General features: G+C 28.0%; 1 protein-coding gene and 1 pseudogene across 2 annotated transcripts; one reads left to right on the top strand and one right to left on the bottom strand.

Moving 5' to 3' along the window:
* Window positions 1-579: 579 nt before the first annotated feature.
* Window positions 580-1821, bottom strand: LOC132918925 (uncharacterized; annotated as a pseudogene).
* A 2014-nt stretch (window positions 1822-3835) lies between these two features.
* LOC132920491 (C3 and PZP-like alpha-2-macroglobulin domain-containing protein 8) lies at window positions 3836-12915 on the top strand. 2 transcript variants are annotated; one of them, XM_060982920.1, is made up of 8 exons: window positions 3836-4060; window positions 6131-6267; window positions 6396-6660; window positions 7054-7265; window positions 7523-7784; window positions 7932-8179; window positions 8249-8392; window positions 10363-11758. In XM_060982920.1, exons 1-8 carry the CDS (start codon window positions 4051-4053, stop codon window positions 10678-10680), a joined length of 1596 nt encoding a protein of 531 aa, XP_060838903.1. In that variant the 5' UTR covers window positions 3836-4050; the 3' UTR covers window positions 10681-11758. The 2 variants fall into 2 exon arrangements, with proteins under 2 accessions (XP_060838903.1, XP_060838904.1); XM_060982921.1 differs by lacking the exon at window positions 10363-11758 and adding an exon at window positions 12676-12915 and having other exon boundaries at window positions 3870-4060.
* The last annotated feature ends 8291 nt before the right edge of the window (window positions 12916-21206 follow it).

The following is a 21206-nucleotide window of genomic DNA, read 5'->3' as shown; positions in this document are numbered from 1 at the left end:
TGGGGTAATAAAAATAATTGATAAATAAATAAAATAATTTAAAAAAGATGATTAAATAAATTAAATAATTGAATAAATAATAATTAATAAATAAAATATTTTTATAAATATAAATAATTACAAACAGTTAAATAAAAACAATTTAATAATTAATAATAATAACAAATAATAATTTTTTATTATCGGAAAAAAAATTTCTAACAGTTAAATAATAATAATAATATATTTTTTTTAAGAAAGATATCCATGATTAAACATCAATAAAAAAATATATAATTAAATAAACAATAGTTGAGAATTTTAATAAAAATTACAATCTATTTTTTCTATCTTAGAAAAAAATACATAAGAAAAATATTGGCAGTAGTGGTAATCGTAACAATTAGTAAATTTATGCCAATCGCCTTATTTTAGATTTATATTACTTTGTGTATCAATGTTAAGTGAAATGTCTGTGTTCAATTGTTTTATTATGTCCATTATATTTTACTAATCTGTGTTTCGATTTGTGATCAATTGATTGATTAATTTAATTTTTTGAATAATGAAAATGATGTATTTTTATAAAAAATTATTATACTATGGGTTAAGGCCTAAGGTCATATTAAAAATGTTCTCATTTCTCTGTTTACGTATAACAAAATCAAATATGCATTTCGTATATTTGACATTGATTTTTAGATCACGTGCGTAGAGCATATATGTAGTTAAGTAGTTTTGTGTTTCTTTGAACAAATTTTGTCGTACGTTTATACCAAATTTAGTAGGCATCCGGTTTTTTCAAATATTCCTATATCTACCTTGTATATTATTTGTTTTGTTTTTAATTTTTGGAAATAGATAGTGAAATTTTTATTAAATAATTTATCATAACACGTTATATTCAATATCGGGTATTATGCAAATCTAGCCTATTTAAAATATTTTTATCAGAATGTCCATTCCATACCAATATTACGTTTTTCCTATTACCTTTCAAAATATAATTTTCAATAAATGATGGCGCCAAATTGTTTCTCGTTATTATATTGCGACTTTTGTTTGATTGGTCTAGATAAGAATTTCTTAACTTCGTTTTACACCTATAGGTACACTCTTTTAATTTCTTTTATGACTACTTGTAGCTCTTGAGTCTTGGTCTCTCATAAGTCTCACCTCCTCATTGAGGCCTGAGGGGCAACAATAGTGCGGTCTACCTTTGAGTTTCCTGATCCTATCTAGGCTATTTAATATAGCTCCGGAGATTACCACCATGTTTGTCCTATTCAGCATCGAAAATTCAAAATCCATGATTATGAACTTAGGTGTCTCTTTTCTGTGTACAAACAATTTAATATATGTCCATATAGCTTCAAGCTTTTAATTATTATCTTTTTTTATTTACAATATGCTTATATTTTACAATTATCTTACATATTATACTTTTTTTTTATTAATTTTATTAATTTATTAATTTACTTTACTTTATAAGTAAAGGTGATAATCCACCCATAGCCAATCTATCAGGTGAATCGCCTAATAATTTTTCTTTAACTTTAGTATCTTTAAGTAATGAGTCCACATAAAAAATACTTTGATTTCTCCGTGTACTATCATTAATTGTCGTTATTTGTTGGTAGCCTATTATAGCTCTCCCGGTGGTTAAATTAGGCACACCTATACGATATATATACGTATAAAGAACAGCAAAAATAATAAAAATATTATCAATCCTAAAATTACATAAATTAGGTATGAACTGTTGTTATTGATTTTTACTCCTGACTGTCTTAATATTTTCTCATTTATCATATTTTCTAGTCCATTCAAAGAATGTGCCATTTTATATACACTATAGTGTCAAGTTATATATATATATATATATATCAAGTTTATGCGAATCGAATTTTATTATTGCAATTTAATATTTTTTACTTTGTTGGTAAGTTTTATTAAAAATTTTCCTACTCCTATTTTCGGAGTGAAATTAATATAATACTTTGATTTTATCTCTCTAGTCGGATTTAGTACTATATCTTCCGCATATGCCCTACATTCTTGATTTAATTTTATTAGACCCTGATTTTTAATTTTTACCATTTATAATTCTTTATTCCCTTGACATATTATTGTTAACATATCACTAGTAGTTGTAAATATCCAAACGTTCGCGTATTTTAATTTATAAAATATATTTTTCGATATTATTATTACTCCTGCTTTGCAAGTCTGTCGTAATAGGTCTAGATTTTTAAATAACTATATTTCATATGGTTGTTTACTTAATTCATGCTGTATTTGTTAAAGTTCTAGGCTAATTGTAAGTATTTATGTTTCTGTAAAATTTAATAATTGTGTTTCAGTGAATGTTCGTTGTATATTGTCTGTGATTTTTAGTTATAGGTACCTACGTATTGATATTCAGGTTTCAAGACTAAACTGTGTTCCCTGTTATTAATTCTTGTATTATTATTTTCTACGCAGTACTACGGTATTGGTATTATTTTATACAGAGTAAAGTCGGATTCGTTTAGTAATGTACTTACCCTTATTTGAAAAACTATTTGACTTTGGCTATAAAACACTGCACCATTTTAGTTATTTTGCTTAATTCATAAATTTCACTTGGTTTTGTACCCATTGGTAAATTTAAGTTTATAGGTAAATTTAATTTGATTTGCGTTAAATGTTTTGAAAGTTCGTAAGGTGTTACTAGACTTGGATATAATACTCCCGTTCTAGCTGATGTTATTATTGCGCTTAATTCTTTAATTTTTGCTTCCAATTCATATATTGTTTATCGTTTAATTCTATGTAAAGTTTATTAATTTCAATTGATGCATATCTACCGGCTACCATGGCTATTTTAACTATACGGTAGTTTGATTTTTAAGTAAATGAATCGTTATATTCGTTACTGTGTATTCGATTTTCTGATAATTATTTATTTTCGATTATTATTCGAAATTTGTACAAATTTTATAAAAACCACAAACATTATTGCGAATCATTTTTTAGTAAAATTTTTATCCGAGCGGCGAGCCTAAAATAAGTCTAAATATTTTGAAATTTTAATAAATTATTTTCATCAACGAGGTTGAATTGTAGTAGAAAATTGTATCAGAAGTACAAATTCTATATAGTTTCCAAAGTAATTAGGAAACTTGCAACTTTTGACAAAATAAATCATAGTTTCTAGACATTTTAGACATGATATAATAATTTTCAAAATATCTTTGGTCTTGTGGGATTATTTATAAAAACGTGAAATTTTCGACTCTAATAACATTTTCAATGTACTTGATATGTATGATACATTTTGTATTTATGATGAAAAAATTGCGAATTCGCGAACACTTCGTTTGTTTTTATTATACATAATGTCAGAATTTAAAAGAAATCGACAATACACGCGGTAAACGTGTAAAAAGGAACAGCGGTTGAACGTTGCGATGAGTTACCTCGAAGCAGCTATAGACCATAGCGAAATAGGTACATTATTATTAATATTTTTTTTGTGTGAGCGAGAGGACAACGGACACGGTTCACGTTTACAACTCGACGAGCTGGTGCTAATGTCGCCGTACGGAAGATGAATAACCGTAAATAATTTCAAGGTCGATTTTTATTTCACATTATAGCGAAATGTTCCGCAGCAGCTTTCCTTACGTTGGCCGGTCGGTTATGATGAGTCGTCGTCCGTCGGCCGTGGGGGTATACCCTCTCGGCACACCGATCGTTCCGGTCTGTCGGTCGTGCGAGGCGTGGAAGGGGTTCGTGCGCAGTGACGACGACACAACCTTAACACTGGTCTGCCCACGGCGGCGCTGCCCGAGTGTAGTGTACACCGTACCGGTGTGTTGTAGCCGAATTGGGTGGCGCGGGCCGCGGTGTACTCCGCTACACCGGTGTTGTGCTACGCCGGTCACAGCGGTCCAGCAGTCGAGTCACTGTCCTCAGTGTCCTCCGAGTCAGCGTATCGAGTCTTCGCCTGTCGCCGTCCGTCTGAGTTTTCGTCAACGAAAATCCTAAAGAAAATAGCGCAACAGTACGTCCGACACGATAATAATAATGGCTACTGGTAAGCAACACGTCACTCTATTAAAAATAGTTAAATTTGTTATGTCGCCATATTCTCATACCCACTGCGGCACTGCTAAGAAAATAATAATATGTAACACCACCACATATGGTCGCGTAATGTCGTGTAATTTATAATGCAAGAATAAAAATGTTGTAAAATTCTCCCGAACGTTTAGGACTTTAATAATTGTAATTGTAATATGTAGATTGTAGACGACATTAGACTCGTTGGCGATTTATCCCTACAAGTGACCGGTCTATTTTTGTTTCGCCGACGTACCTACTCGAATATTTGTAATTTATTAATATATACCCTAATATTGTAGTTTTAATACCGCTCGAGATTACTTAACTCAACTAACGTATTACTATTATTCTTCATAATGTATTACGTTTATTTATGTCCGTGAGGAATTAAGACGATTTCGTTCAAATTATCTTTTTTTTATCGCTCGAGGCCTATGGGCTGTGTATAAATTATATGTTTAATATATTAATGCATATATATATATACATATTTATTTATTATTTATAGCATTATTAACAATAATAATTATAATTATTATATCTCGTAACTATATACCTGCTATAAATTATTACTAGTAAGCATAATATAAGTATAATTAGTATAAATATTATTTTAATTATTAGAAAACGTAGATACTTATACTAATATGCATATTTATTGTGTAACAAATTTTATTGTTTCCACTTTCCACAGGTATGGTATATTGGTATTGATTACTGAGACATTGGCTTATTTGAATTTAAAGTTATAACCGGAGTCCGGAGTTATAACTATATTACAATTTAAATTAAATTCTTCAAAAGTCTTGAACAGATAATGTCAAATGTATAACTTCTATAAAATGTTTGGATATTCCATTTTGATTTCATAGATTTTATAGCTACCTACTTATAGATGATACCCCATGGGCCATGGCCATAGTGCTGACATGAGAACAGTGAAATACTACCATAACCATTTGTTTATTACCTAAACATGGTTATTACTTACATACCTAAAACAATACTCTGTTTTTTATTGTTATACAATAAAGTTGTAGTTTTTTTTATTTTAATAGTTAAGTGTTTAGAACAGAACTAATTATACTTTTATTGACTATTTTCATAATAAGTATATTAAGAATTGTTTTTGTACGCAGTCTTTTCGGTATTAATAGTCCACAGACTATCAATTATAGACATACCTACATTATGTATTATGTATATTATGGAGTTTAATAAATTTTCATTTTTTTTCTTAGCACAAAAGAATACAAATTTAAGTAATAATAGCTCATCTTTATTTCCATACAATTGTCAATTATATGAATATAGATTATGATTCAAGGTTCTTAAAACTTAATATTCTTAAAGAATATCATAAATTAAATTTTTTAAAGATATGTGTTAAAGCTAGTAAATAAAAGTATTAGCAGTTAAACACTTAGTAAAGCATGATAAAATGCATTTAAAAAAAAAGAGTTGAATAGTGGATAGACAAGTTTGCATGTAATGTAAATGCACAGTGGTAACATTAATATAGGATATGATCTAGTTCAGGGGTCTCCAAACTTTTTTATTCAAGGGCCACAAAAAATATCAAATGCTCTTAGCGGGCCAAAAGTTTATTAACACATATAATTTTTTTAAATTTAAATTACACATATCTTTAGATATCTATATTTTATTTACTGTCCTTTGGGTGCTGCGGGCCGGTTAAAACTTACGGCTTGCGGGCTGTAGTTTAGAGACCCCTGATCTAGTTCATAAAACCAATATATATACAAAAAAACAAATTATTTATTATTAGCGTAAAATATGTATGTTAAAATTTTTAAATATTTAAAAAAAACTATACCAACATTTTATTATTTCTCCTTTTTTAACAAGCGATATTGAAAAAATCTTAGCCTATATTCTTCTATACCCACTGATCACAGTAGGTATTTGTCTTAAATGTATAATAATAAATAATTAAATAAAGTAGGTACTTTAATAGACCTTTTATGATCATGCAATTAATTTATTAGACTTAATGGTTCATTTTTGTTTTATGTTATAGAAATAACAACAGTTGATAGCCAAGAATATAAATTCAATCCTTTGAATTTTGGCTCCTTACATTTTACTGTCAAAGCATCAAACGATGCTCATATTGCATTAACTGCTACTGCAGATAACAAGCCGCCTAAATATGAGGTATCTATATGTGTTACATACTTAAAATTTTAAGTTTATTAGATTAATATTTTTTTTAATTTAATTTTTAAAAAATTTCTTCATGTTTAAAAATATTAAATACATATTATTGTTTATATTTTAATCAGATATTCCTTGGTGGTTGGGGTAATACAAAATCTTCTATACGCAAAAACAATGAAGAGCCAGACAAGGTTATTGTTGATACTCCAAAAATATTAAATGGTGGTGAAGCCAGAGGATTTTGGATCAAATGGGGAGGTGGTTTTATTGGTGTAGGAAAACAAGGAGAAGAAAAACCATTTATGTCATGGCAAGATGAAGAATCTTTAAATGTGTTGTTTTATGGTGTTCGTAGTGGATGGGGAGCTACAGGTGTATGGACTATTGAAGGTTTGTTTGTATATCATCAAATAATATTAATCAATATTAGTTAAATCATAAATAAATTATTTTTTTTTTTTTTTTAATAGTGCCTATTATACATAATATATTAAATAAATATAATAAAAAATAATAATGGAAAAAATATATATTAAAATTTTAAAAATTAAATATAAGTGTTTTAATAATAAAGATTTTAAAAAGATTAAATAAAGATTATACATTTTAGTTTATAATCCTAGTATTTAAGAATGGTGTTGGGCTGTTTAAAGTAATATTTATTTAGGAGTACTCCAGTACTCGTAATATTTAAAATATTGTAATTTTATTTTTTGGTTATTTAAGTGTTTAACTTCACATAATTTAGCTTTAAACTTTGTTTTTAAAATTGAATTCATATAGATAATATTTACATAAACACTGAAGATAGCAAGGAATTCATATTTAGAGCTATACTTCATGGATCAATAAGTTTTTCGGTAGATAGTGCCAATGATGCACACATTGTCTTAGCAACTAAAAATAAAGAATCTGAACCTATGGTAGAGGTATTATTTGGTGGCTGGAAGAATACAGCATCTGCCATTCGTTACAACAAACAAACACCAGATAAGGTTTTAAATTATATTATTTTTGTGCTTTCAATTTAACTCCTCTGATGCTCTTGCTTAATTTGACAACTTAACGATACAAAAATTCATTTTACTTATTGTTTTATCTTTAATAATAAGTTTAACATTTTTTCAAATTGTAATTCTGATTAACTCTTATTAACTTATTGTGACAATCGTGTTTTATTTGTGTATGATCTTGATAATAGAAGAAATGTATTAAATATTTAAATGTATAAAAATGATTGATGTGTTTAAAGGTGCACGTTGACACTCCTCAACTTCTGTGTAAAGACACTCCAAAGAAATTTGTCATATTTTGGAGAGATGGTGTTTATGAAGTGTTTAGTGAAAAAACTAAACTATTTGAATGGAAAGATTCAAATCCATTTATTATTTCTCATTATGGAGTTCGCACTTGTTGGGGGGCTGTTGGTAATTGGCACATTCATGGTGCAGCAGATGCTCAATTTAAAAGCCAAGTAGTTGCTACCCCAAAACCGAAACCTTTAAAAGGAAAAGGTTAGGAATGCCCCCGTATATATTTTTATTGTGATTAGTATATTTTTAATTATATTTTTTATATATTTGTATGTAATGTGTACAATATTATGTTTATAAACAATAATTTATTCATTTTAATATCATACATTAAACTCTATTTTTTAGCTCCACCTGCAGCTACACCTGGTTGGAACATCGATGGAGTTTCTTCTGGTCCAGTTCATTGGGTTCATGCTAGTAATGGGCAAATACCATCAAATGCTTTACCTGGTGGTTTTGATGCTACCAATGAACAGCTATATGTCGCCAGAGCTGAACATAATGGTGCTCTGATTCCTGGTAAACTTGTTCCCTCACATGGTGTTGTCTATATACCTTGGGGTGGTGTTGAAAATCCCAAAGAAAACTATGAAGTTAGAAGACATTATTAATTTTCAATCAACATATGTTTTAGACATTTTCTGACATTATTTTTTATTTAGGTACTTTGCAACTGTAATGGTACATGGGTGAAAGCCAACAATGGAGAAATTCCAGTAGGAGCATTATCTTCGGGTCATACAGAAGATGGTGAACCATTATTTGTTGGACGTGGTGAACTTAATGGTTCTTTAACTGTTGGAAAGGTAAATATAAAATATTAAGGTGTCATTTAATTGATTCATACATATATAGCTAAACTATGGCAGATTGACTGAAAAATAAGGTTTAAATGTTATTACTATATAACATATATCTAACTAATTGCATAAATAAATATTCTAAAACTGTATACTTTAAAATCTCATGATATTTTGTTTTAAATCTTTACAAAAAAAAAAATAATAATAACAATGACAATAATCATTTAATAAATTATCAGTTTTTTTTTATCTAGTGCAATACATTTTAGCCTAACTATAATTTTTTAATTGTTATTATCAGAAATAATTTATTTGTTTTTGTCCTAATGGTCCTATTATAATTATTTGCTATAATGAAAGAATTTAATATAATATAATATATTATAATGTTAAAAATAAGTTTTCAGTAAATGTTAACATAGTTTTAAATATAGAAAAATGTACTAAGAATAATTATAAATGTGCAAAATTGAAATTGTATTTCAACAATTGCACTACATTTTTGTATTTAACTAGAAAGTTTCACCAAAAATAACCTAGTAAGCAAATGAATAAGAGCAGTAAAAAATGCAACAGCGTCCGTCATTTGTAATTGATGTTTATGGACAATATTATACCTTTTTAGTGATTATGTTTTTATGTACTTTTTCTTAATATAAATATTATATATATTAATTGGTAATTCAAAAAATGTAATTAACTTAATAGGTAAGTTAATTATTATGTTATTTTTTTATATCCGTGAACTAAATTCTAAAGTGTTTAAAATGAGTGATTTTACTATTGTATTTCAATACACAGCACAGTAGGTATATAAATAATTTTTATTATTTTAATTATTAACAATAATATTAATATTTTAATATTTAAATAAGTATAATAATTTATACAATATTAAGTACAATAACGTGTCAATGATTTGGATTAATTTTGTACATCTAAATGTAATTTTAATTGAATAATATTAATATCTCAGATAATTGACATTCTTTATTTTTCATAATAACATTGATTAAAATTTATAAGTAATGTCAATGATATTATCTTACTAATATTCTAACAATGTATATATATTTTTATTGCTAGTAATAATATGAAAAATAATTTCATCATCATATAAACATATAGGTGGAAAATGTATTTAATTACCAGGGTCGGAGGGCCGGGATTCCTGCCAGGGCCCTTGCCGTATTATAGTTCCTGGGCCCCTGTACTGGCTGTACTGTGTTACCCCAAAATACAGTATAAAATTATTATTGGGCTCCAGAAAATAATTCCTGCCTGGGCCCTCAGGTACCCAGGCCGATCCTGTTAATTACTTATTTTTATATGTATTCAAAATGTCTCTCAAAGTTGAAAATCAAAGCAATATATCAATTACTTATTATTAAATACACAAGTACTCATATCATCGTAAAATCGATGCATTTATCGCTCCGCTTAGAATCTTAAAACAGTTTTTAACTATCCAATTTAATAGGTATATTAAATAGTTAACCAAGAATACTTATTATTTTTTGATAAAAATCTCAATTTCATTACAAGTTTGGTAAATATATCTAAATGAGAATTTACCCATTAATAACAACATTTTTTTGTACAGTATTGTGTATATATTTTTTAATAAACTCTTAAATGTGTTTTTATAATATAAATGTATTAGTAAAATCTATTGATTTAGAAAGAAATTAAACATAGTCTTAGTACTTAGTAAGTTGTTGATTAACCACTTATCTATTTCATGGTTCAATATCTAAATTATATAATTAAAAATCCATTTCTCATAGTAATGGATATACTTTGTTCATCCCTACTCTGCTTCGTATTTCAATTTTATTTGATATTAAATATAATTATAATAAATTATAGTAGGTAATTTAATATATTTTCCATTATATGTATTATTTATGTAAGTCTTACTAATCATCCATAAGAATAACAAGTTTATAATAAATTGTATATAATATTTCTAGGAGAATCAGGATAATATAAAACCACAGGATAATATAGAATCACAGGATGATATAAAATCACAGAAAACAAATAAAATGAAGAAAGAAAGTGATGACCATGATATTTTTGGTGCTTATGTAGCTATGGAAATCAGAAATTTGCATACGACTGATGCACAGATCAAATTAAGAGGACAAATACGAGATTATATATCTCAAATTGTTCGTGAAGATTTTATGGCTGTAATCAATCAAAACCATTTAAAAGATGGTTTAAAAGTTGAAACAGTTTCTCAAGAAAAAAAAAAGGACAGTTGGGAATTCATTAATAATTTTTGAATCTTGTTTAATACTACATAAACATTATCTACTTATATCTTTTAATAAGTATACATAAATAACACAAATAATTAATACAAAATATATTTTTTCATATAATTGGGCTTACTTAAAATCAAAGTTACTTTATTGGGAAGTTCTGTTGTTAACTTATTCACAATTTTTAAATTATTTATAGCATTTTATTATTTATTATTTTCTATGATGATTATTAATATGTTTCCTATTTTATTTTATATTAAACATTTAAAAGAATATTTTGGAAACAACTATTTTTTTGTGAAATGAATAACTATTTCATTTAATTTTTGCAGTCTATTAAATTTTATATTGTATTTTACTTTTTAAATTTTCAAATCTACTTATCAGTGTTGTATATTATGATTTTTTTTCCTATTAATATTGTTTAATTAAGATTACTTAAAATAGCTTCCATAAAACATAGCTGTAATTAAATAAATATAGTCACTAATTATAATTACATGTACATATATTGACATACACAAAAGAAAACAAAGTTAATTGATATGTTGTAAAACCCTCTATACATTTTTTTTAAATCAAGACTTATGATGTATTTTGAAGAGATATTTTTCATTTTTCTCACTAATTTCCTCAAATGAAGTATTAATATGACTAAGTATGCTTAAAATCATCTTTAAAATGTAATAACACGAATCACAATTACTTAATACCAGTGGTTTCCAAACTTTTACAACTGCGGAACCCTTGAGAAATAGTTTGTGTTTCGTGATACCCTCTTTTTTTAAATAATATAAAATAATAAAATTAATAATCCAAATATAATATAAAATAATTTTCTCAATTATCACATACATCTGACAGAACCCTTAGGATTGTCCCTCGGAACACACTTTTGAAAACGCTGCTCTATACTAAGAGGTGCAAAACGAGACCAGTACTTCAATACTTGGTCTTCTTGTGTATACCCTATTTTTAATTATCATAAAATATACTTTGTTTATTATTAATTAGTTAGTAGTTTATATTTGTATTTTTAAATTAAAATTGTTGTAATATTATTTTGAATAAATATTTTTAATGTTCCTAAGTCAAACTAATGTATTTTATGTTAAAAGAAACAATGACTCAATTTGTTGCTAAATTAACATTACTAGTCACTAAGCCTGTTTAATATAACCAATCTTAGATGTGAATTATCCATGACAATTGAATGTAATATACCACTTTCCATGATAACCACTCTTATTACTATTTTTAATTGTTTAAAATAAAATAGTATAAATTACATAAAAAGACATGTACATATGTCTAACTATCAACTAATAGTGAATTATATATTTATCACAATAAGTTTTTACCACCATTTTAAGGTTTTGCTTATAGGTGGTGAACAAATTTATCACGCTAAATTATATTGAAAATAAAATGCTATCGTTTGTTTACAAAATATATTGTATTATTAAATAAATACATACAAATTGATTTTAACATAAACTATTACAATTGTTGGTCACTATAAAACTGAGTATTTTAAATAAATGTGTACCATCCTTAAAATTAATTTTTAATTTAGTTATAAATGTTTTTCTTTGATCATTGTTATCTAATTTAGTTTGTATTTTATGTGATTCATAATTCTGTACAAATATTAAATACCTTCTTATTTTTAGCCCATTAAATTTAAATAGATTTTTATCCAATATATTTAACTACAGATGTTGTATATTTTGATTAGCAATAGACACTATAATTCTATTATATTTTATTATTATAATAATTATCCTGGTGTAGTGATATACAAATAAACCTTATGATAAATTTTAAAAAGTATTATTTTTTAAATATCCTTTTTAAAGTAATTTTATTTGTACATATTTTAAATTAATATATTTTTTAAAACACTGATAATTTATTGATAGGTACCTATTAGTATATTTATAAATACCTATCTGCAAGCCATTTGAATATTTAGGTAATTCAAACTTTTAATATGATTTGATTATGTTACAGGTTCAACCTAGTCACAGTGTTTGTTATGTACCGTTTGGCGGTGAAGAAGTACCTCTGAATGATTATGAAGTGTTGGTGGTTTAAAGCTATCAAAATTAACCAAAGATGAAAGAAGTATTAAATATTTGAAGAATGGCACATGTTGAATTTATTGGAACTTAAGAATTTTTTTTAACGCTTTATTTATACTTACATTATTTACAATTTTTTGAAAACATTAAATATACGGCATTAACATTATATCTTAATTATTCTTATTCTGTACAAGGTACAATCATTGAATAAAATATACAGATATTATTATAATAGCAAACCAGTCGTAGTGTCTTGTGTCCAAACCACCGGTCCTCACCTATCTTGAATTGTATAAAAAATGTATCTATAGAATATATTTTATATCACGTGTGACGTGGTATGTGCATGGCAAATCGACCAATACCAATAATATTTTTCGAAAATGCATATAAAGTAAAGGAACGTAAAACTGTAAAAGTATACGAAAATATGTACTTAAAACGTGATAATAATAAATACTATAATATCTTAAATAATAAAATTTATACATCTATAGTTTTAATTATTTTTATGATTACAATATTGTTTGATATGAAGTTCTAGAATTCGATCAGTTTTGACAATTGTAATAGATACCTTGTACACCGTGAAAAATATTTAGGTATATTATAGTAGTATAAACCACAATTAACCGTTTTAAACGGGACCAAGAGAGCTACGAATAATTGAATTATTAAAAGAAAAAAAATCATTTTTAAATTTATAATTACAATATCTTTATTAATTTTAATATTATACATTTGTACGTATTAGTATAAATGATGATATAATAAAATAATTTCAAGAAAATAATTATGTTAATCTGGTTATATGAAACCCGATAGTTTTCCATAAATAAGTTTTTATTTCAATTTGCAGTGGTAGTGACCACTATATCAAATATTCAAATAAATTGTACTATAACCCAAGGGCGTCATTTCTTGTGTGCGAAGTATCAAGCAGGCCATTTTGAAATTTCACCAGGCCATATAAAAATAAGATGTGCTACGTACATGTACATTATTTCCATACACCATGGACCGAATCAATGCATTAACATAACTATTAAAAATCAATTTAAAAACTAAAGTACAAAAAAAAGTTATAGCACAATATTTGTGTATAACAAATGTAATTTAAAGTTGTAATCATGATTGACAGTATACCAATATTGATAAATGTCAATATAAAAATATTTAAAATACAATTTAATTTAAATCATATTAATAATCGTGCATTATTTCATCAAGATGCAGGCCAATTGGAACTATTTTAAAAGTAATGGGTGCAACCGTACGCTTTGATCCTCCCCAAATGACGCCCCTGCTTTAATCTATAACTGATATTGTGGCCAGTGAAATATTCCTAGTAGTCTAGCTAGTTTTCAAATTTCAGGTAACACCCTTTGAATCGTCTAAGACCATAGTCATGGTGATGAATCATCACTGATGATCGTTATAGCAGATGATAAATTGCGATATTACGAGAAGTATACCGTAATATCGTAAAATACAACTTCCAAATTTCCAAATCATAACAGTCGGAGATACATTAACATTAACTATTTACCTGTAGGCTGCACCTGAACGATTCTTATTTAAATTTAATCATTATTAAAATATATCACATAATGCTTTTAGTAACTTCTATTTTCAAATTTTTAACTATAATAATACTGATTCCAAATAGCAATCACTGTTAAAAGACTTACATGTTAACAAAATTGATTAAAATTAAATTAATTTAGCGCACATACCTATAATAGAGTATAGGTAATCGTAAATATAATATAAAAATATAACAATCAATCGTGAAAAAATGTATTATATTAGTACACACAGGACCGGATTGCATCTATAGAGTTTGGGAAAATAACTAAACCAATTATGGTAGAATTGTTTGGCATTTTTATTTAATAAAACAAGGATGTTTAATGTAAACTATTTTTTTAAAGAATAAAATATTATCACTTATCTGGCTGAATTAAAAATAATTAATTGACTACGTTACCTATTTGTATGAAACTATTATCAACGCAAATATTCAGTTAATATTATATTATATGAACGTGTTATAACTATATTTATTGATTTATAATACTTACAAGTTACATTGAATTCCTACGCATAATCTTCAAAAAATGGATATGAACCATAATTTTGTAAAGAAAGTTAGGTTTTTTTGTTTAAGAAAATGCATGTATTGCAAAAAAACGAAAATATTTAAAAAAATTTATAGATGCACAGATTGCCGAAAGATATGTCACCGCGAGTGTTTAAAGAACTTTGAACAAACGTCAGAACAAAAGAAGAAATCAGAATTATTAGAGGTAATGGAGACAACTACGGTATGAAAAAATTAAATTTTTCTATTTAGCGCACCTCATCTTTATTCTTTATAGTCTTATACTTTGTGACTTTCAATAAAAATTCTTCGACATTTCGTAAAAGTATGGACTCGATCTCTCAGTACGTCACTCATTGTGCGACACTACAGTTTATGTATTTTATAAGTGTGGAAGTTGTATGAATTTGTGCGTCAAAGGAGAAGGGTAAAGAAAGGAGAGTTTTGCGTATGAATTTTTGTCTTTTGAAAAATAAGGCGGAAGTTCTTATGGATTAAAGTATACTTTGAGCGATAGCTACATAAATCAACAAAAAATAATGCATTATTCCACGTTCTTAACAACAATTTAGATACAATTACTAAACATTATCTATAGACCATAAGTACTATATTTTAGATTTTTTGATTTCAGCCTCTCTTTGAGTAAGATAAAAAACGAGGTGCCAGAACCCCCTTTTTATCCTACTTCTTTAAAAAGAAAATTTAATCTAGATAGTACGTTGGAGGGTCAAAATATTCAGTAATGACTAATGTTCAAAAGCGTCAGGAAAACCTAAAAAAGCAACAAAAAAACGGGAAGTTTTATGCATAATCAGTTTTTGACAAAATCGATTTTTTATTTTGCTGTAACTCAAAAACGAATCATTGTAAATACATACTTTAATTTTTCACCAAATATTTATATTGGCGTTATCTATTAACGATTAAATTTTCAAAATATTTTGATTTTTTTTTAGCTATTTATAAAAAAATTAAATTTTTCATTTTTCTGCCGATAAAATAAATTTGGCATTCCAAAAAATCTTTAAAATTTAAAAGAAGGTTTTATATAAAATATACTTATCGTAATATCGTAGTAAAAAAAAAAAAATCAAAAATCGTTAGTCACGTTTTTTGTTTATAAGCATTTAAAGTTCAAATGTTTATGAAATATGTCAAAATCGCGAAAATTTGCAACTAATTTTGAAGTTGAAAATTCATAAAATTTTTGTGATTTATACCTAAGGTTAAAAAACCCAATACAAGGTTATCTATAAGTTTTCCTTCAAGTAACTGTAACAATTATGTAAAAATAATATAATAAATATTTGTGGTAACGCCCTACGTAACAGAAATAAGATAAAGCAATAGAGAGAATCCCTACTAAAAAAAAAAGATTAATTCTTAAGATCCCGCTTCTAGTAAATATTATACACAGTGGCGTGGCGAGGTAAAATTTATATGTGGGCGAAGTACACTTAAAGAGGACCTTTTTAAATTTTTTTAGTAAACATTTTTTTAAGTAACAACAGTTGTTTAATAAATATTAAGATTTAGAATTTTTTAAAACAATACACTTTTGTACAGACATTTCTCCCATATTTCTCTATGGTTAATTATAAAGCCCTTTAGAACGCGAGGCCCTTTGAGGTGCGAGGCCATGGGCAATGGCCCACACCGCCCACGCCTAGCGCCGCCACTGATTATACAATACCTGAAAATAATTCAATCATAATATTGTTTAAAGGATATAAACGGTGTGGAACAGGATGATGTACAAGTTACAGACAATAACAGCATTGTCACTCTGGGAGAAAATAAAAATATAACGTTACCAGTAAGCGCAGATCTGTATTATGAGCCGGAAATTGAAAACATTAAACGAAGTTTAGAATGCAATGAAGAAGTTTTTAATCTAGAAAATGTCGCATTCGAAGATGATATAAATATATCGTTATCAGGCGCAGATGGTATGTATTACGAGCCGGAAATTGATTTAAACACAATAGAAATTGAGAACATTAAACGAAGTTTAGAATGCAATGGAGAAGTTTTAAGTCCAGAATATGTCGCTTCCGAAGATAATACAAATATATTGTTACCAAACGCAGATATGTATGATGAGTCGGAGCTGCTATTAAACGCAGCAGAAATTAAAAACGTTCAACGAAGTTTAGAACGCAATGATTTAAGCCCCGAAATGTTCACTCTGGAGGAGAATACAAATAATATATCGTTACCAATAACCGTAGATGTTCATTATTTATCGGAAATTGAATTAAACACAGTAGGAATGGAAAACGTTAAACAAAGTTTAGAATGCAATGTAGAAGTTTTAAGTCCAGAAAATGTCGCTTCCGAAGATAATACAAATATATCGTTACCAAGCGGAGATATGTATGATGAGTCGGAGCTGCTATTAAACGCAGCAGAAATTAAAAACGTTCAACGAAGTTTAGAACGCAATGTTTTAAGCCCAGAAATGTTCACTCTGGAGGAAAACACAAATATTTCGTTACAAAGCGGAGATTTTCAATATATACCGGAATTCGTTCTAAAAAAAAATAATCTGGAAAAAGTCATGGACGAAAAAGAATTAGATGAAACGGTTCTGGAGACAGATAACTCCACGCCGGAACCAAATCTAGGTTAATCTAATTACCTACATTTGTTAATGATTCTATATCAAATGGCGATAGGATTTGTGGAACACAAAACCTTGGCACTAGCTGTTCTATACGAATAATAATGGACGATACAATAGCAATTAACCGTTCACATAATTAAAACATTCTCACCATCACAGCAACCTATAATTTGTCAAACATTTATAGGTAGCAGTAATGGTGAAAATGTTTTGAAAATGTGGATAGATAATCGCGATTGTATCGCCCACAGGGTGTATCCCTTGTCTTCAATAACCCCTATCATTTTAACTTGATATAGAATGTTTATTGGAATTATTGTAATGTAAATACATTTTGCTATAATACAAATTATCGTTCAATAAAAATAATTTACATAAAAATAAAAAGGTGCTGTTTTAATATTTTTAGTCTTGGTAACTCTATTGTTTTTTAAATTAAGTAAATTGATCAATTATTGACATACATTTAGTGTACAATTTAAAGTTGATAGATTATTATCTAGGGCATTTCGGAATGTTTTATTGATATTTTAAACATGAAGCAAGTTATGTTAATTTGAAAATATACAAAATGATTATTGTGCGAGAGGCAGCACAAGAATCCGGCGGACGAGTGTACGTGTGTATGTGTGTGTGCGCGCAATGACGACGGCCCACACGCAACCCGTCGTACGTGAATACTTACGTCGATTGTCGATAACCCTGTAGGATGGGAAGAGTGGACTGTATAATAGGTTGATTCAAATAAAAGTATTTAACTACAAGATAGATGTTGAGTGCGAGACCCCTAAATCATAATATGTCAATAACAATATTTAGTGGTATAGAAAAATATTAGAATAAATTTATTGACGTTCCACAATTAATAAAATAATATATTATAACTATTGTCAATAGGATTAGGCGTTAGGATAGGATAGGATTAGGCAGGTGTAACGAGATCGAATCCCGCTCCGGTGACATTCCCGGCGGCGCTTTGATTAACACTGCGAATCATTTTTTGCATTTTTTTTCCAAAGTTTTTTTTATTTTTAATTCATATTATTATTATTAGTATTAAACATATGATTTTGCTGGCAACGTTGGTATATTTTTTTAGTAGATTAATTACCTACGCTCCTATTGCAGTATTGTTAAAAAATTTAATTATATTTCTATATAGTATATAATATATATTATATTGTAAAAAAGATTGGTACCTACCTGATGAAACACAATATGTGTATGTATGGAATACTTCGACTTAAGCTTTTTCCCCTACTATACAACATCAGACTTTCGACGTTAGGAGGTATAACAAGTCGAGAATTGATGCATATTTAATAATAATTTAACAAATAATATTATTATCGACGCCAGTCTACGAGGACCTCCCTGTAGACCAACAGGAGACTTGAATATGACTTTAATAAATACATTATAGCATAGTCTCTTAAAATATTTTCTAAGTATTCAATACATACACATATTGTGTTTCATCAGGTAGGTACCAATCTTATATAATAAATAATAATTAAAAAAACATTGGAAAAAAAAATGCAAAAAACGATTCGCAGTGTTAATCATAGCGCCGACGGGAATGTCGCCGGAGCGGGATTCGATCTCGTTACACCTGCCTAATCCTATCGACTACAGTTTGAGTTGAGGACCGACGGCTAATCTCGAGCACTTAAACCGCTTACGAACCGTCACCGAATTCGCGTTATACGTCGTTTTGCGTTATGCGTATTTTATATATTATAATATATATTAAATATGTGTATTAAACGACTTATGTCTCATACGACAGCATTTTTGGTACGTATACCACGCGAATACGGAGAAAAAGCTATATCAAATCCATAGAAAAGTGAAATATAATAATAATAGTAATAATCCTATAATTGTCCGACGGCGTCGTCGTCGGTGGTTTGATAACCGGCCGGGCGCGGCGATAACAGATCGGAACGACGATCAACTGGCAGGGATTGGAAAAAACTCAAATTACAGCTACCGGCGATGGGAAACGTATCTTATTATAAAAGAATAAAATTTTTTATTATTATTATTCTGCTCGTCACCGTTGTGGTACGGCATATATATTATGTTTTTACTTTTATTTAAAGCCGATCGGGTTGTGATTGTGCTATTGCCTATTACTAACACTAGTTATAATATATTATTTTATTAATTGTGGAACGTCAATAAATTTATTCTAATATTTTTCTATACCACTAAATATTGTTATTGACATATTATGATTTAGGGATTTCGCACTCAACATCTATCTTGTAGTTAAATACTTTTATTTGAATCAACCTATTATACAGTCCACTCTTCCCATCCTACAGGGTTATCGACAATCGACGTAAGTATTCACGTACGACGGGTTGCGTGTGGGCCGTCGTCATTGCGCGCACACACACATACACACGTACACTCGTCCGCCGGCTTCTTGTGCTGCCTCTCGCACAATAATCATTTTGTATATTTTCAAATTAACATAACTTGCTTCATGTTTAAAATATCAATAAAACATTCCGAAATGCCCTAGATAATAATCTAACAACTTTAAATTGTACACTAAATGTATGTCAATAATTGATCAATTTACTTAATTTAAAAAACAATAGAGTTACCAAGACTAAAAATATTAAAACAGCACCTTTTTATTTTTATGTAAATTATTTTTATTGAACGATAATTTGTATTATAGCAAAATGTATTTACATTACAATAATTCCAATAAACATTCTATATCAAGTTAAAATGATAGGGGTTATTGAAGACAAGGGATACACCCTGTGGGCGATACAATCGCGATTATCTATCCACATTTTCAAAACATTTTCACCATTACTGCTACCTATAAATGTTTGACAAATTATAGGTTGCTGTGATGGTGAGAATGTTTTAATTATGTGAACGGTTAATTGCTATTGTATCGTCCATTATTATTCGTATAGAACAGCTAGTGCCAAGGTTTTGTGTTCCACAAATCCTATCGCCATTTGATATAGAATCATTAACAAATGTAGGTAATTAGATTAACCTAGATTTGGTTCCGGCGTGGAGTTATCTGTCTCCAGAACCGTTTCATCTAATTCTTTTTCGTCCATGACTTTTTCCAGATTATTTTTTTTTAGAACGAATTCCGGTATATATTGAAAATCTCCGCTTTGTAACGAAATATTTGTGTTTTCCTCCAGAGTGAACATTTCTGGGCTTAAAACATTGCGTTCTAAACTTCGTTGAACGTTTTTAATTTCTGCTGCGTTTAATAGCAGCTCTGACTCATCATACATATCTCCGCTTGGTAACGATATATTTGTATTATCTTCGGAAGCGACATTTTCTGGACTTAAAACTTCTACATTGCATTCTAAACTTTGTTTAACGTTTTCCATTCCTACTGTGTTTAATTCAATTTCCGATAAATAATGAACATCTACGGTTATTGGTAACGATATATTATTTGTATTCTCCTCCAGAGTGAACATTTCGGGGCTTAAAACATTGCGTTCTAAACTTCGTTGAACGTTTTTAATTTCTGCTGCGTTTAATAGCAGCTCCGACTCATCATACATATCTGCGTTTGGTAACAATATATTTGTATTATCTTCGGAAGCGACATATTCTGGACTTAAAACTTCTCCATTGCATTCTAAACTTCGTTTAATGTTCTCAATTTCTATTGTGTTTAAATCAATTTCCGGCTCGTAATACATACCATCTGCGCCTGATA

Source organism: Rhopalosiphum padi, chromosome 2 (genome assembly GCF_020882245.1).
Source record: "Rhopalosiphum padi isolate XX-2018 chromosome 2, ASM2088224v1, whole genome shotgun sequence".
Taxonomy (NCBI): Eukaryota; Metazoa; Arthropoda; class Insecta; order Hemiptera; family Aphididae; genus Rhopalosiphum; species Rhopalosiphum padi.
The sequence above is the reverse complement of the archived record's forward strand: the minus strand, read 5'-3'. Positions and strand labels throughout refer to the sequence as shown.

What these genes read in the sequence shown, in the direction of transcription:
- LOC132920491 (XM_060982920.1), top strand. An exon ending in GAAACCTTTAAAAGGAAAAG is followed by an intron (nt 7,785 to 7,931) that starts GTTAGGAATGCC and finishes TCTATTTTTTAG; the next exon opens with CTCCACCTGCAGCTACACCT. An exon ending in GTTCTTTAACTGTTGGAAAG is followed by an intron (nt 8,393 to 10,362) that starts GTAAATATAAAA and finishes TAATATTTCTAG; the next exon opens with GAGAATCAGGATAATATAAA.